At 50.6% G+C, this 18,122-nt stretch overlaps 1 protein-coding gene across 1 annotated transcript in view; it reads left to right on the forward strand.

The window, feature by feature from the left end:
• TPST2 (tyrosylprotein sulfotransferase 2) overlaps positions 1 to 18,122 on the forward strand; it is a 36,040-nt gene that overhangs the window by 14,251 nt on the left and 3,667 nt on the right. Inside the window, exons 2-3 of the mRNA XM_067539417.1 lie at positions 11,269 to 11,336; positions 14,708 to 15,639. Of these exons, the coding sequence (XP_067395518.1) occupies positions 14,792 to 15,639 (848 nt within the window). The 5' untranslated portion in view covers positions 11,269 to 11,336; positions 14,708 to 14,791. The remainder of the gene's footprint in view (positions 1 to 11,268; positions 11,337 to 14,707; positions 15,640 to 18,122) is intronic.

Consider the following 18,122-nt stretch of genomic DNA (forward strand, 5'->3'; position numbering starts at 1 on the left):
CCAGGCATTTGTCAGCGTTCAGTGAGGCCTGGGGCCTTGGCAGGAGCTGGCAGCTGGTCTGCCAGCATCACAGTCTGCGTCTATGATACAGGGATCCAGCGGCCTGCCTGCAGCTCCTGGCCTGTGCCTCTGTAGCTCCGCCAGTGGAAATAGGCCTTAGTTTTTTCATATGCAGTTGTCACAGCTGTGCGAGTCGAACACGTGCACGCGCACATACAACTCCTGCATTATCCCAGCGTTCCCTGGAGCTCACGTTGCCTGGGCAGATACCATTCAAAACCTGATGGGAAAAATGTGGGTGTGACAGGGCTGAGGACATGGTAGGAATTACCATAGGACAAAGAAAAGGCCACATGGGGTCAGACCAACGGTCCATCCAGCCCAGGGTCCTGTCTTCCCACAGTGGCCGGTGCCAGGTGCTTCAGAGGGAATGCACAGAACTGGGCAATTTATCGAGCGATCCGTCCCGTTGTCTAATCCCAGCACCAGCCCGATCTCGTCCCCGATCTGGTCTCTGACACTGGTCAGCACCACATCCCACGCAGGAAGGTGCAAGGCTCACATGAGGTATGCAGGAAGTGTATGCACAATGTTGTCCTTGGCTGAGCTGCAGAGTGAAGTAAGGGCCATCTGCAACAGACATGTGGCTGTTTGGGTGAGTGGCTGCAGGGGCTGTGACGCGGCAGAGCACCAAGGCAGCGGTGGAGCTGAATACGGGAGTGTGGAGAGAGAACATGGGATTTGGGCGTGTGCCGTGCAGCTGCCGTAGGGTCGAACGGGCATGGGCCCCCTGCCATTCGATAGGTGTATTCTGGAAGGGGTTGGACGTGACATCAGGATCAGGCTCACGTATGAATACTCTATTTTGTAATCATTTTTTTGGAAAAAATCTAAATGGTTTAACATAGAAGAAAAGGGAGCGCTGGTCAGGCCTGGTGTGATCCAGAACTTGGGTTGACTGAAAATCCTAAATTTCTCTCTCAAATCAAGAGTTCCATGTTTTTGCAAATTCTGGTTTTTTGGAGACAGTTCCCGAAACCCACTTGGAGAATCGGACTTTACTAGTAACCAAACTGCGGCAGAGCAGGTAGACCTCAGCTAATAGATTTGCCCCTCAGTGATGTGATGGTGTATGGATGCTGTGCCCGACAGCTGAGTCCTGAGAAGTTAATTTTTCACCTGCACTCTGTGCTGCAGAGTCTCTGTGCTCATCAGATGGGAAAACATCTGAACTATGGCTTCACAAAAATACAGTGAGCTGGAAAAGCTGCACATTCCACAAGGAATTCAGAGCAGCAGCCATTCTCTGAGAAGATTAAATGGTGCAACCTCACATGTAGCTCCTGTAACTCCAGCATTGGTGTTTGTCCGAGGCCCAGTTTCTGACCTGTGATGGTTGTTAGCCAAGGACAGCACTTGGCGGCTGTACTCGAGCTGTTCTGTAATCCACATGCCGCAATGGGACCTTTGACAAAATTGGATATTGTTGCATTTGGCAGGTGAGATTTTATCCTCCGTGTTTTGCTTGGCAGGGTGGTAGTGATAACCGAGCTGGCAGCCTACATCTGGGAGGCAGGATTTCACAAGCACGTCTGGAGAGACGATTGCTTCAGCACGATTCACGCGGTCGTGTGTCCATGGCTGCTGCACACGTCAGTGATTTGTCTTGCAGCTTTTAATTCCTGCTCCAAGAGGTGCATTCCTCTGATCCTGTGCAGAGACCAGCCCTGGGAATCACAGGAGCACCTGAAACATTGTCTAGGGCTTGTCTGCACTTAAAACGTACGTTGTCCTAGCTACGTTGGTCAGGGGGGTGAGGAAAAACACCACTGTGCCTTCAAAAGCCCAGCGTAGGCTCAGCTATGCTGCGAGCGTCCTTCTGTCAGCACAGCTGCCGTCCTTTGGGGATGGTAAACAACTTCTGCTGGAACACACTGCGTCGGCACTAGGGTGCTATGCCGGCATAGGCTCCTTTGTGCAGACCTGGCCTAAGAGTGTGTCTGCACCATGGGGCGTAGCTCTGTCACCGTAGCTGTACCAGCATAACCCTGTGGTGTAGACGGGAGAGGTTTTTCCTTCTGCGTAGGAATACCACTTCCCTGAACAAAGTGAGCCCTATCGACCGCAGAATTCTGTTGACATAGCTGCGTCTGCACTGGGAATCAGGTCAGCATAGCTACATCAATCGGAGGTGGGGTTTTTTCCTCTCACCCCTGACCAGTGTAGCTATGTCAGCCTGACTTTTAGGTGTAGACCAAGCGTGTGTGTGTGGTGTGTGTGTGTGTGTGTGTGTGTGTTGGGATGGAGAAGGCGGTGGGGTGAGTCCAACGCTCTGGATAACTAACCCGCAAAGCCTGTAACTCCAGGGAGGGCAGGGGCTGTTGTTTTGGCTGTTTTCTGACGAGAGTTTTCCGTGCAGGTTCTTCTGATTCTGTCCTGTCAGCTGCTGGTTCTTTTCAGTAGGTTGCTTCTGTAGGGAAGGGTTCCTTTCCTATTTTCTTTCTCTTCTGACTGTGGACTCTTTCTCATAAAGTGCCCGTGCCTCCTGAAACTCTTTCTTTGCATAAGAGACTATATTTCTAGAGTTCTGTGCACAAGACTGTAATCTTTCTCCCCCTCCCCTGACAGCTGTCCATTTCTCAGTATGGTTGCTAAAGCTTTCTAGGAACTCACTGGATGGGTAAGTGAATTTGCATTCAAAGGAAATAAGCCTAAGCGTGAGTTTGGCATGTTGAAATCTTACTCGGCGCTGCACGCTGGTATACCGGGGATGGGGAATGTCTCCCAAAATCAACCCCGATTGCTGCTGCCTCACTCGCTCTGAGTCCAGGACCCTGGATATGGGAGCAGGGAGGGCTCAGGATGGGGAGGTGAGAGGTTTCCCTTTATCTTGGGCACACGATTTCTGTAACTGTAATGGGAGATCACTCGCGTTTGCACGTGTCAAGCCTTGACTGTCTCCCTGAATTTCCTCTCCAAGAGGCTTGTTCCTTGGATTCTGTTCATAGACTAAATATTGGGATCCCAGAAGCAGTTGGACTGAAGACGTTAGGAGTTCACGTGTGCTTCGCATCCACCAGAAGCTGGGAATGGAAATGTTTGAGGGCCTGACACACCTTTGGCTTAGTGGGGAAGGCAGCGATCTTTTCTAAGGCAGGGTGTATTTATAACCATTTCTGTAGCATGCCCCCCCAGTATTGGAGGGTAGATGGCATTAGCAGCAGGGGTGTGAACAGGCGTGAGCCACATGTCTCCTCTGGTGAATCCCAGGATCCTGGCGGACATGGGGATGCTTCAGAGGCACCATGGTGACTGCTCAGTGCTGCTATCTGCTGAGTGTCCTGCTTTATTGCATATCTAGCTCCCAAATGTACTGGCTGATGTTTGCGCCTACTTGGACTGTCCTGAGATGTACACAGAAAGCTTAAAATTAAAAAAAACCCCAAACCCTTGGCTGTATTTCTTGCTTCGCACCATGTGGAAGGCATCCAGGGCCCAGTGTGAGGCAGCGCTGGCTGTTCTGGGAGCATTGAAAGAGGCAAGAGACCACAGTGGCTGTAACCAGTGTTTATGCAAGAAACCAGTTAAATCAAGCTGATGGTTAGGTGCCATCTCTGGCAGGGCCAGTGCTGCTTTTCAGGTGGTGAGCCAGAGAGCTGCAGGCCGAAGTGATATCTGCAAGCTGTGCCGCACTTAAAAGAAGAAAAGGGTGGGGGAGAGTTAAAGGGCTTCTTACGCAAATGCAGTGTTTGGTTTTATTTCAACGGAGCAGGACATGGCAGCTTATTGCAGCTGTGTGGGTCTGCTGCTTCAACAGCTAGCCTTCCATGGCGTGCTTGAACTGTAGGTACTTCAAACGTAATAGCCTGGTTTGAAAGAAGAGCATGCTTACAGTCCTCACTGTGGAGGGCAAGTGGAAATAAACGAGCCGGAGTCGTACTCTGAACACACTTAATCTATGATAAAGCAGTGTTGCTGTCTTCATTTGGAACAGGAGAAAATAGAATGGAAGATGCTGCAAATTAGTTGGGTTTTTATTATTTCAAAACCATTTTAGCATTGAGCAGGTTCATAAAATGTTTTTCTAATCACAGCAGGCCCGAGGCAATAAACAAACAGTACATTTGTGCTGTAAAATGTCTGTCAAATCTTTGCTGATTTGATTTAAAGCCTGCTACGGTAGCCTGGTTTTGTTCATGCATCCCTGACCTGGCTCTCTTGGGAGCTTGGATAATGTTTGAAGAGTACTCATCTGTGAACCTTCATCTTGGCTCTGGGCTTTACCTTTGGATATTTCTTAGCAACAAACTCAAGTATTTGAAGCCTGGGCGTGCTGTTCTGTAATATGTAGCTCAAAGCCGTCAAATCTGTGCTTGCACGGTATTTAAAAATGGAAATAAGGTCCTCTGTACGTCCCCATGTCAGAGGTTATGCTTGAGGCGTAGGATCAGAGTTCCACAGAGAAACAACCCTAAAATCTCTGCAGTTAGGAACCAATGCCCTCCAAGTGCAGCAAGATGCGAGATTGTTCCAGTTGTAAAGTTGAAAATATGACAAAAGGAAAACACACTGAGGTTATTGCATTCTCTAGATCCTTGTGTCCTGAAGCATGCCAGAGCGCTTTGCAGATTGTGGACCCAGTCCTGCAACTGGCAAAAGGCAGGGAGCCACCTGCCTTTGTTCAGAACTGTTTGAAGGATAGGAATGTGTGACTCCAACCATCCCTGAAATGCAGCCACCTCTGGGGTGTCTTGGTTTGATGGGTGTATAGTGTTGCTGTTCAGTTTAGGAGAAGAATTGAAGGGGAATACCACATTTAATGGAAGGGGAATACCTCATGTATTTGACGTTGAAGGAGGAATTTTAGGTAGCTGGAATATAATTGCTTGAATAAAAATGTGGCTAGGACATCTTTGTGCGATGCTTTAAAGGAAAAATAGGCAGAAGAAACAGGAGGTTTAAATGGATACTGTCAGCTGAAATCTGGTGAATTTTAAAATTAGGTTGTTTCAGAGGCTAAACATGCCCCTTAGTCCTCTGACAATTTTTACGGCTTTACAATCCTATTTTTCTCTGCGGTTTGATGTGTGAAAGGTGTACGCAGAGGGCAGCTGTCCATGCACAAACCAGTGAGGCTGACGATACACAAAACACTGTCAGAGATGCAAAGAAAATAGGAAATGGGAAAATAGTAATGCTTTGTCATTTTAAGTGAGGGCTTGCGAAGGAGAATAACAGAGAGAGGTGCCCAGACCCCACTGAAATGCTGTCACGTGGAGGTATCTAACTCTGGGAGGCCCCTTTGAAAATTCCAGATGCAATTGTTGCACCTAATACTATAGTAAATACAAAGTAATCAGCTGGCTGTGAGTTTTTTGTTCCAGGTGATGGCCCGAAAGGAATTTTCTTTCTTGAATGTTTGAACTTTGTGGTTTTCTCCTCTCTGTAGCTTGATTCTGTGTCTGAAAGTAGCCTCGTGTTAGTGACTGGCATTCTTATAGTCTCTGGGCTGAGTGAAATCAGGACAAAATCTTTGTACGTTGCTCTGGAAGTTTGTAAGAAAGCGAAAACTGAGCTAGCTGCAGTATTTGTGGGTGTGGGCGGCAAACTTGTCAGTCACCAGCAGCAGTTGGGCAGTGGAGAATTCAGAGCTAACCTCCCTCCATGGGCATGGAGAGGGGATTATCCAGTCTCAAAACGAAGGTCCCAGTCCAGCCATTGACCGGACAGGGACGTGCTGGTGCATGCGGTGTCACTGAAGTCACTGGGGATGTCTGCCCACAGTCCGGTGCAGAAAATAGGCCTGTATCTGCTGTGACAGGGTCAGACCGGATGGCTACCGAGTGCTAGAAGGCCGATATATCAGCCCCGGGCTCAGCAAGTCCCTTTTCCCTGGTAGCTGAGCAGGTTTTACGCCAGGTTAATTCACACACCTGGAGCCAGTCAAGGCCCCACCCAGGACTTGTTAAAAGCCTCCCCTCCAGAGAAAGGTGCGGCTGGAGCTGTGGGAGCGCGGAGAGCTACCAGCCTGTGTGAGCAGACAAGAGGCTGTAGGAAACCCGGAGGATACGGAGAAGGAGCAGGACGCTGGCAGGAGAGAGCCCTGCAGGTACAAAGCCTGGGGGAGGGAAAAACCCTGCCCGACGAGGGCAAAGGACCTTTCCCAGGCCTGGAGGCCTGAGGGAAGAGACCCTGCCAGAAGGGGAAGGTTGAACTGGACATTTGGTTCGTTGCCAGTGGGGCTGTCAGGGGTCAAGACCAGCTTCTCTTGGTGAGAGAGAAAAGCTTTGGAGTTTACAATGTTTCTCAGACCTGAAGAAAAGCTCAAATGCTTGTCTCTCTCACCAACAGAAGTTGGTCCAATAAAAGATATCACCTCATTCACCTTGTCTCTAATAACTTATCTAGTGCATGCACCGGGTTTAATACAAACAAGGGGAAGTAATTTTTCAGCCACCCCACAATTAACCTGTGGAACTCATTGCCATGGGATGTTGTAATGGTCTAAGTCTAATTGGGTTCAGAAAGAACTAGATAAGTTCATGGAGGATAGGTCCATCCGCGGCTGTTAGCCAAGATGGTCAGGGACGCACCCACGAGGTTGGTGTGACCCTAAACCTCTGACTGCCGGAAGCTGGGAAGGGAAGCCAGGGGATCATTCCAACTGCCCTGTTCGGTGCGTTGCGCCTGGAGTTTTGGTATGGACCACTGTCGAAGGTAGTATGCTGGGCTAGTTGGACATTGATCTGACCCAGGATGGTCGTTCTTATAGGCAGTGCGAGTAGCAACGCTTCTAGTTAAGGTTATCTGATGTCACTTTACATTTTAAGAGCCTGTTTCCAGTTGCTTGTAACTTTGCCAAACTGTAACCATTGAGGCTGAAATTTTCCACGCTGCCTGTCTTCTCAGTCTGAATTATTTTGGATGTTTCATTTAAACGGTTCAGCGACTCCAGAGAGACTAGGTTCGAGAAAAAATACATTGTCTTGTCCATATTAAAAATAACTGAGCGGCTGTAAGATTTGTTTTGTTTTGAGAAGATCTAGCACCTCCAAGCCATAGAGGCGAGGGAGTCACCCTTCTGTCAGGGATGTGCCTTTTGCCATCCCTTGGCCAAGTTCTGAGCCTCTGAGTAACCCAGTTTGCCCATGCTTGGTAGAGATTTGTTTGACAGCTGCATTCCCTGGAGATACGCACCTTACAGTGAGTGACCTTGAGAACTGTAATACTCACACAACTCTGCCGAAGCGTCGCAGCCTGGTCCTGGAGCCCCTGCTGCTGTTCCAGTGCTGGGCTTCCTCGGTGGAGCTGGGCCCATGCCCCTTGTGACCTCAGCCACTGGAGTCTGAATGCTGACCCGTGTCAGGTGACGGGGGCCTGAGTCCTTGGTGAGCCAGAACCGTGTCTGGAAATGCCGATCATTCTCTCCACATGCCGGGCATGCCACATCTCAGCCCTGCTTGGCAGCCAGAATGCTCCCCGCGTTCAAGCAACTTTAACGAGAGCAGGTCCTAGGTCTGTTCATGAAAACCCAGATGTCGGCCCCTTAGGTCCTATTTCGGTAGCTAGAATATCCTCTCTGGGGGGTTTTCCTCTTCACTTGCACAGAATGCATAATGAGGTTTCCAAGAACAGGAGGTGCGTGAGCAGCAGTGTCTATGTACCCCCGGGGCTGCAGTCCTGGAGGCTTGTCTACTGCACAAACTATTAGTTCATGGCAAGCTGGGGTGTGAATCTGCCCCGCACTAGCCTGCTGTGCTCTGTCTGTGGGCCCTGCTGACGCACACTAACAGTGTGTTAATGCGCTTTGATCTAGTCTTTGAAACGAGATCAGGTCAAAGTGCATGAATGAACTGCTAATGCCTGGCAGCAGAGTCCATGTGGATCTCTGGTCTGTGGCAGGCTTCTGTGGGGTAGGTTCATGCCCCAGCTTGCCAGGAGCTAATTGTGTAGACAAGCCCCTGGTGTGTACCTCGGTGCTGTATTGCTAATTCCATTTGTTTTGTGTAACACAGCGCCTTGCTGGTGGGGTGCTGACGTGCTTCGTGCCCTGTGTCCTGTCTGTCACTTCTGAGCTATTGGTGGGGTGCTGACGTGCTTCGTGCCCTGTGTCCTGTCTGTCACTTCTGAGCTATTGTCTGCATTTATTCGCAGACCACTCAGATTTCACCAAACTAATTAGTTCTCTGTAATATTAATAATGCACTCCAAAGCCTCTGCAGTTGGTAAGTAACCATGGCAACCAGTTTCCCCCAGACCTCGGAAGCTGGCTGGCCTGTGCTGTGCAGGGGGTCGGCCTGCGAGGATCACAATGGTCCCGTCTGGCCTTGGAACCTAGCGATGGGACACAACACACAGAATGTGGAATCAGAGCGCTGGGTGGCTAGGATAACCGCGTTCTGTGCCTGCTCTGAGATTAGGAACGGGGGTACCTGACGTTAATCCAGCTGCCAGCACTTAGCACTTCCAAACCCGGGTAGCCAGAGGAATAACACTCTCCTCCGGAGCATCAATGATCTAAAACTACAGCTGATCACGTTGGTGTGAATACAAAAGTGTAATCTTTACTAGCCAGGGCTAGCCACGTTTCGTGTCCTGGCAAGCTGGGTCTTAGTAGAGAGGAGGCACAACTCAGCTTGCTCCTCTGCGGATCAGGACGCCATTTTATCACCTCTGGAGGCCTGGTTAAAAAGCCGATGGTCATATGTGGGTAGCACCTCCACTGTTGGTGGCTCTCTGTCCACCTCACACGTTGTCCTGGCAAACCGATCAGGCTCTTGCAGAGCGAGGCCCTCCGATAAGTCACTGCATGTCTGCAGAGTCCCTGGGTATGTGTGCAAAGGGTCCTTAGCTATCGGCAGAGCTACTCCCGGGTGGTGGTTTGCGTGAGCAGTGTCACAAGGAGCACTATCAGGAAGGAAGTGAGTACGTGTGCCTGTGCTAATTTCCCACGGGCAGAGCGTGGATGGGGAGCTGTGAACTGCTGCTATTTGCTTCAGAAACCTCGGCTGGCATGTGGTTCCTGCCCCAGGGAGTCTGCACTCCAGTTCAGACTTGAAATCCCCTGTTTGATGGAGCGGGCTCGATGCAGGGCAGAAGTGGTAGTGTGAGAAAGAATGTGTTCATCAGCCCTGCCCCTCTGAAACTTGCTGTGGGTGGAGTTTCCCCCGCCAGGCTCCTAATTAGCTCAGAGCGGAGGAGGCCGGCATGAACTGGCAGAGCTGACTGCTTCGTTCCCCTCGTACATCTGTGATAATAATTAGCTGGTCTCTGGGGCTTCTGTGCTGTCCCAATGCTACAGACACCGTCAGTCAGTCCTTTAAAGCAGATGACGTAATCCCTGGTGGACAGGGGAAACTGAGGCAAACAAGGGCCCGACTTCCAGTGGTGCTGAGTGCCCAGAACGCCTGTTGACATTAATGGAGCCAGGGGTGCTCAGCACTGCGACAATCAAGCCCCAGCGCTGGAGGAAATCTGGGTCAAAGCTCAGATTGTGGCGGCGAGACGCCGGGCTCAGACCAGAAAGACCTGCTGAGCGCTGAGTGTGTGGGCGGGGCGGGCGGGTGGGTAGCGTTACCAAGTGCGCTCCCTAGTCTCTCTATGAGTGCATCAGTGCCGCGGGCTGCAGAGACGAGGCCTGGTGCGTATGTAGAAGAGGTCTCCTGCTTTGCTGCTTAGATGGGCAGCAGTGGGAGCCCTAGAAATACTGTGGAGAGAATCCTGTGGCCTGGAATGCTGGAGCTAGGTGGAAGCAGGGATGGTCGTTGTCTGTCGCCCAGTTTTGTGCCTTTTTGCCCCCTCTTCTCCTTTCTGTCTCTGCCCCTTCTCCTCAAACCCTCCATGCCCTTCACCCGAAGGCAACTGGAGCCTGGCTTTGCTGCTGCGTCTCTGCAGCTAACTTCTCGCAGCAGTGAAACTGGTAATGTTTTTATCCCTGGGTCACAAACGTCTCATGGAAACAGCAGGAACAGGATTCTGGTGCTCTCCGAGGGTAGCGCCGTCTCCTAGGTTGTTGGCTGTTTAGTGCTGACCGTCTGCTCATCAGCATACGGCTCGTGCAGAGAGAGAGCTTACATCCTAGATGCAGCGGATAGGGCTCCTGGGACATGCAGACTGGGATGACTGTCTTAGCGGGAGGTGTGTGGGCGCTGGTTTTGTTTGCAGGTTAAGATCACTTCTTGATGGTCTGGCATGGTGCAGACCACTGGGCCCCAGTGAGTTCCATTTGCTAAAATCAGTTTCACGCACAGGTGAAGGAATCAACCCTGAGCAAAATGTGGAAGAGTTTGTCCTTCACCGTGTGTACTGAAGCCAGGGGAACCTTGCAGCTTGCTTCACAGGGGCTCATGCTGACATTTTCTTTTGCTCTGGGGTTCACATCCCCTTGACTTTGCTTTGGATGTTATGCTTAAATGAGCCTAATTTTCAAAGCAAAGCTTGCTCCGAACTGCAGAAAACTTCAGTGCAAAGCCAAACTCTGGGCTCAGGTTTGCCTGAAAGGTTTATGAACCTTTGCAGCACTTTTACTCTTGCCTGCTGTCAGCGTTTGTAATGAAACTGGGAAGCAGGTGCCATGCCTTGTCCTCTGGAAGAGGCTGCATTGCTCTGTTTACCTGTGTGAAATATAAAAGCCCAGGTGGGACTTGGTAATATATTCAGTCTGTCATCCTCTCTGGCCTGAAACATCCTGCCTGGGTCTGCTGTGCTCCTGCTCTCTCTGTCTCAGGTCTTCGGGAAGCCAGGCTCCTATCTCATTTGAGAGATGTTTTCAGTTGCTTTTTGCTTCTCTCTTTGCCTAAGCCTCAAAGACGCTCCCTGTGGCTTGTTGTAATTCACCTGATGGATTTTGCAAGGTTTCCTTTCCCTGGGAGGAGAGGAATATGGTGCCAATGTTGCTTCGTGGGCTTAGGGTTGTGATACCAGGGGTATAGTATTGTTTTTAATGCCTTGTCTGTGGCTGAGAGAGCCAAGTGACACTGCCAGCGTGTTAAGATATTCAGGTTGATTTCTGCCAGCCAGTTGCTAGGTTTGCTGAAGACAATGTATCATGCATGATGAACATAACAGTCCTATCACACCGCTGCATTTCTCTTGGCTTTCAGGTAGATATTAAAAGATTAATGATCTGTGTGTAGATAGGGCGTATCAAAACTGCGATATGGAAAATTGAATACTGAGAATGAGCATTTTATTTCCAGCCATTCCAGTGAATATCAGTTATCTCTAAACAAATCAACGTTTTGTGTTTGGGTTTTTTTCCCCCATTAGGTATTCCTCGGCTGTCTGTGTTTCTGAGCAAAGATCGACCAACAGCAAAATGAATTTACCAGGGAAAGGTACGTGTATCAAAAATGGATCTGTCAGAACAGCACAGGGACCCTGTATGAGCTGTTGGGAGTGAGTTAATGAATATTTCATGTTTGTGTCTGCACAGCCATGGCTGTTTTATTAATATTTTACCACTCAAAAGCTACCAGAAACAATTACAAATCTTGTTGATATTAATATCTAATCAGAATGTAAAATAGGGAAGATTTTTAACTGCAGGGATTTTTTGTGAATTTGAGTTTGTATTGGTCCTTAATTACCACGTCCTCCACAGCTTAGCTCTCACTCTGCATGCGGCACTTTGCTTTCTTTAAAACCATTACTAAATTCCCAGGCTGGTTGAAGATGGAGTTTCTGACTCTGTGGATCGCACTCCATCTTTGTCAGTGTGTCCCTGGGGTCAGAGCACCAGCGTTAAGTGTGCTGCGGTTTTATTGTGCCACTGAGCTGCGTTTGTTCTGTTGAAGCCTTTTATGCTCTTTGATTTCTGTTGATGAACTTCTGTCCTGAAGGTTACAATGATTTTAAGTCCCTGGATCCTGTGTAAGAGGGAAGAAGCTGAGGAGAAGACAGCAACAGAGGACTTTTTCATAGATTCATGGATCTTTGGGCGACAGGGACTGTGTTATAAGCATGTGGTGTGACCAGCTGCATAACACCGGCTATTGAGTTTCATCCAGCAATATCTGCAGTGGAAGTGATGGAAGTGAGCACCAAGCCCTCTAACCCGCGGGTGAATTCTGCAGCTGAAGACTGCAGCAAGCAGCTTAAAGCAACTTGAGCGTAGCTGTGCCTTTGACCTCGCTTTACTGAGCAAGCTCACTTGTGCTTGGTCAGTAGGTCTTGAGGGGACGTCAGGCCTGGGGAAAAGGGAGGTTGTAGCGACCCCATCTAATAACAGGTAGCACTTCGGGTAGCACTAGGGGCCCTCTAGCTACTCCACAACAGGGACTCACCTTCTGACAGCTGGGGGAGCGCCCGGAGAGGAGAGACGGGACACGTTCCAGTCACAGATGAGTCGCTATGAGATCAGGGCTCAGAACTGACGGGTTCTTGTCCCCTAGCCATGTGCCCAGACAAAAGGCTGTCTGTCTGTCTGTCTGTCTGTCACTCTGCAGCAGATAGACCCAGTATTTTAAGAGCATTTTTTTTTTAATGTCTAGCAGGCAGAATTAGAGACCAAACAGTCTCTGCAAATGCTGCATATTTGCCTTCTGCCTTGGCAGTAGTTGAACAAGCACATGGGTGGGCGGGCGGGCGCAGAGCTGAATATCCCTGAGCTCACGGTCCCTTACAGTGACTTCGTCTTGCATCGCAGCCTGGCTCGCCATACTGCATGGACAGGGGAGAGCCCAGCCGCGCAGCAGGCTTCTGTTCTGTCCCGTCTGCTCAGCTCTCGCGGAATCACACCTTTGTGTTACCAGGTTCTCCGCACTCGGCCCACTTCAGATGCCAAAAGGAGCCGTGTCCCTCTGCCCTGTCCTCACCTCTGAGTTACCGGAACAAGCGAGTGGGGGCTGCAGGGGAATCCCAGTAGGAAATGTTAACCATAAACCATATACTCCTGCCCTGTACAATACAAACCTTTACACTACAGGCCGGTCAGTCTGCATTTCTGTCCATTCCAGCTATAAATGCTGTTGAGACCAGGCCAGCGGCCATTTTAAATTGCTTTTGGAGATGAAATATACTAAAAAGTCAAATGACCAATTCATCACTGCAGCTCCGTGTAACTAGACTGTGAACTCCTTGGGCCCGGCACTGCCTCTCTGTGTAGCTTGTACAGAGCCAAGCACAGTTAGTGCTGAGCAAATGACGAGTGATTTAAAAAAAGCAGAACGGCCAACTCCACTCCATTGACACGCCCATTGCCTGGCGGGGTGAGCCTGGAAACAGAGCGGGGCTGCAGCTGATGCTGACTGCTCTGCATGGTTACATGGGCCACTGCTAAATGCTTGCTTTCAGTGAGAAATATTTGAGGAGAAAATATTTGTCTTGGGCAGTGTTTTGGATTGCCTGTGAGATAAAATGCACAGCTGTCCCCTTCGCCCTCTCACCTGCGACTCCTGCCCAAACCCATATCACCACAAAGAGGGACCCTCACATTCCCCTGGGACCCAGGGGTGGGATTGCCAAACCCGCACTAATGGGAAGGAAGGAAGGTTTGCCAGTTTTAATAGGAGCTTTGTGGAACCAGCAGAGCAAGAGACACTTGCAGGAGCAACAATCCTCCTGCTGGAATCTCCGACAGAGAAGTAGCATGTTCACTGCAGAACCAAATGAAGGCTTCAGGATTTCTAGGGGAAATCCTTCATTTACAGTCTGTGTCTGGCAGGGGAGAATTCATGTTGGTCATGCTCGTTGCTAGTATTTACACTGAACCTTCACATAAGTCGCTTGTTTAATGAATTAACCCAATGTGATGCTCATTGGTCCTGGCTTCTGCTGAAGCAAACCCACCAGCCTCTTGGAAATCCAGTGGGAAGAGTTTTCTCCTGTAGTAGCTAATCTCTAATCAAAGTAACTAAATGCATAGAGGAAAGGTCTTGTTTATCAAACTGGTGCAAGGGTTGTGTTGAGTAGTTCAGTGAATACTTGCAACACAACAAAGGAAACCTACAAGAAAGGGTGGGGACGCATCTGGGATGGAGGGCAGTAAACCTTGGAGGCTAACGCTTTCTTGGCCTTCCATGAGGAGGGAAAAACTCCACAGCCTGCCTAAGCCAAAATGCCCCCAGCCATAAATACAGAAGTTCTGCCACTGAGCTTTAAAGAAAGGCTGCTGCCTTTGCTGCACTCCTGCTCTCTTGGGATTGCTGGCAAGGAATACCCAGGCTTGAAGGATTCTGTTCCGGTTTTACTTCCGGTCTTCTCTCTTTTGATGGAAGTACTTGCTCCAAAGCAACACATGTGTAAGCGAAGGAAGGAAGGGGATGAAGATGAGCCGAGGAAAATTTGGTCTGGATGTTTGGGAAATATTTCCCGGATAAGATGTTCTTCATTTCTTCTCCTAAACCGCTGTGCAGCATTGCTGGTAAACAGGTAGCTTCATCCGCAGCAGCAAGAGAACACAATCTGAAAATCACTCACGTGCATGTAAGACGGTGATAAAGCATAAGGTTGATTAGACCCTGGAATGGCCTCCCAGGAGCCGTGGTGAAAACTGGAGATAGTTGCAGGCAGACAAGACAAATGGCTTGGAGTGCTCTGTCCAGAACAGTAGCGGCACGGCAGGGCCAGTTGAGGTGATCAGTGGGTCTCTTTCTGATAGATTGGAGGAGGAGGAGGCTCTCCTGGAGTCAGGTAGCTCAGTAGGAGACGGGCTGGGTCACAGTCGTATACCCCTGACTTCTTTGAACATGTGCTGTTTTCTTTGCAGAGGCGCTCCAGATTGGCCGCTGGCTAGCTGAAAGCTGAAGGCAGAGGACCCGTTGGCCTCCCAGCTGATGTGCAGAGGGACAGAATGCGGGTCACCATGAGGCGGGTCTTGCTGGGGCTCGGCTTGGCTGTTGCCCTGATGGTGACGGTGCACCTTGGCGAGCAGATGCTGGCGTGCCAACAGCTTCTGGGCAAGGGCTATGGCAAGCGGACGCATGGGATGATGAGGCCAGAGAACGAAGAACTGGTTATGGTGGACTCCAGTCGTGTCGAGTATCGGTACAGCAAGGAGATGCCTCTGATATTCATTGGTGGGGTCCCGCGGAGCGGCACGACGCTGATGAGAGCCATGCTGGACGCGCATCCAGAGATCCGCTGTGGGGAAGAGACTCGCATTATCCCCCGGGTGCTGGCAATGCGCCAGGCCTGGTCCAAGTCAGGGCGCGAAAAGATGCGCTTGGACGAAGCGGGAGTGACGGACCAAGTCCTGGACGCTGCCATGCAGGCCTTTATCCTGGAAGTCATTGCCAAGCATGGCGAGCCAGCCAGATACCTGTGTAACAAGGACCCCTTCACGTTAAAATCCTCTATCTACCTTTCCAGACTCTTTCCCAATTCCAAATTTCTGCTGATGGTTCGAGATGGCCGGGCCTCTGTCCATTCCATGATCACCAGGAAGGTAACGATTGCAGGCTTTGACCTGAACAGCTACCGAGACTGCCTTACCAAGTGGAACAAAGCGATCGAGGTGATGTATTCCCAGTGCGTAGAGATTGGGGAGTCCAGGTGCCTGCCAGTATATTATGAGCAGTTAGTGCTGCACCCAGAGCAGTCCATGCATGCCATCATGAAGTTCCTGGACATTTCCTGGAGCGACGCAGTGCTGCATCACGAAGAGTTAATAGGGAAACCTGGCGGCGTCTCTCTTTCCAAGTGAGTGTCTGTGCAGCTGCCTCTGCTTTCCAAAGAGACTCCTGACTAGACGGAGCGGGTTCTTGCCAAACCTTCTTAGGGCATGGCCCTGCTGCGTATCTGCTGCTGCAGGGTGTTGAGTGTGGCTAAGTAAAGAACTGCTGGACGTTCTGGGTGGTGATATCTTAATCAGCCGACTTGTAAATAAGGGTATGATTTCAGGCTCGATGTTGGCAGAGCCCCAGTAAGAGGCGCCAGTTTCAGAGTGATCTGTGTCCCCTTTCTCTTTTCCTACCCATTCCCAAACATTTCTTTGCACGTTGGATTGAGTTTCAGCGAGTACCGCATTACTTTATGTCACGTATGCAGCTGAGGTTCCCTGAGCTCCCCCTGCTCTTGCTACACTTGATTCCATGAGCACGTCCGGACCAAGCCGTGTGCGCGCACAGTGTGCGGGTTTCAGAGCTGGTTTATATGTTGAGGTTCTTGCTGCGCTCATTTTTAGTGATGGTTTTGGCTGCTTGGTAACTTTAACCTCACGCCACCACGAGCTATAAACCCGTATATACGGGAACTAGCCAGATGCATCTTTCTTCTAACACAGCCTGTGTCTGCGAGTTCTTTGCATCCAGAACATGGGGGGGAGAGAGCCACTCTTCTCTGAGGAAGGGAAGGGGCGTACGTTGTCAGGCCATTCTTTCATCCACACTGCAGTTAGACAGCTGGGGCTGGCCAGTGCCAACAGGCTTGGACTAAAGAGTTTCAGCTAAGGGGCTGGTTGATTGCCATACAGATGTTCAGGCTGGGGCTGCAGCCTGAGCTCTGGGGCCCTCCTGCCTCGCAGGGTCCTAGAGTCTACACTGTGATGAATCAGCCCCGCAGTCTAAGCCCCGCCAGCCCGAGTCGGCTGGCAGCTAGCTGCAATGTTGACGCACCCTAAAAAGGTCTTCCCAAAGGGAGAGGAACAGTGAAAACTGCCTATGCCTGGCCTGTGATTCAGCACCCTTATAAAATGCAATCCCACGCTAGTCAGCGGTTGACTGGGTGCGGCTCTCGGTGAGTCTCATTGAAATGATGCCCCAGGGTGTCACCCTGTATAGCTGAGGCTGCAGCCACTTGGTGGAGGGATGGGGGGGGGGAGGAAGCCTGATTAAAGTCCCGTATTATTTAGGATTCCAGAGGGGCATTAGGCCTCACTGCGCTAGGTGCTGTACAAACAGAAGTGCACTTTATTTTCCACAATTAGGGTTCCTAGCCCTGGTGATCTGTCCAGATTCCAAGACAAATCACTACGTTGCTGATGCTAGTGCATGAGCATTGTTTGCCCAGTGGCTGTTGTGAATCTGTAAAGCCTCTTGGGGTTTGGTCCTTTGTGACGTGTAAGACACGCACTAGCCAGGGGTCCATGTTGCAGACACGTGCAGGAACTGGGCACAGCTGAGCAGAGGGAATTCAGGGGATGGGGAGCAAGCCGTTCAATCACGACCGGGCTAGAGCTCGTCTCCTTTATGGGATTGTCTTTTTTGAGGTATAAACCCTTCCTGCCCAAGGAGATCGTGGGCTAGAGCAGCGAGGGAAGGGGAGAGCAGCTACCTTAGTAACTGCAGGCATGTTTCTTTGGCAAACTGCTGGCCTCTGTTGGGTTTTGTATCTGTAATAATCGAGTGAGAGTGACTAACCCATTCACTTACTAATGCTGCACAGCCCCTGAGTGCTCCTCTCCCATGAGCTCCCTGGGCAGGTGTCTACAAATTCCTTCTCTTTTTCTCCTGTAGTAACGGGTGAGAGGTTTGGGCCCTAGCACTGCACGTCCCCTGCAGTGCAGGTAGGAAGCAGTGACTGATCTCCCAGGTCAGTGACTGGGAGGCTTTATCTTTACAGCCCTAGGACCCTTCATGGGCTGCCAGCGCCTGGCTGCAGGCTCTTCTCCTCGTGCATGTCCCAGAGATTTACGTGTCCTGGACAAACAGAACGGGCTCCGGAGAGGGCTCTAATTTTCATGCAAATTATATAAATCTGCCTCATTACAGGAATTTGACGTTGCTGTCTCAAAATGTGAAGGGACAGTTTGTGCAGTCAGACAGCTGCGCTGCCTCTGTTGCAGAGCGGACTGTCGCTGTAGAGGGCATAGCTCAGACAGGCTGCCGGCACCCGAGGTCCCTGTGGGTTGGACCACAGCATGGCGCACACTTTACCTCGCCAGTGAAAACCGAAGCTGCCAATGATCTAACACAGAAGGCTCAGCAAGATGGGCGGGCAGGACGGACGGGAGAGTGCCCGGGACTCCTTAGGCCGCCTCAGCAGACAGGGCAGTGCACCATTTCCCCTGGACCTACTGTGGCAACCGGTGGGAGTTTGTGAGGGTTGCGGACAGGTGGCATCTCAGTGAGTCCAGTTTCCACGCCGCTTCACAGTTCAGGCATTGAAGCACATGGAGCCGACCCCTTAGGTGTGTTAGTTTTGGGTCTTAGGCCCTGCAGCTCCCCACCACCCTAACAGTGACC

Source organism: Emydura macquarii, unplaced genomic scaffold (genome assembly GCF_026122565.2).
Source record: "Emydura macquarii macquarii isolate MOO-44397 ecotype Brisbane River unplaced genomic scaffold, CSIRO-AGI_Emac_v2 contig_554, whole genome shotgun sequence".
NCBI classification, from domain to species: Eukaryota; Metazoa; Chordata; order Testudines; family Chelidae; genus Emydura; species Emydura macquarii.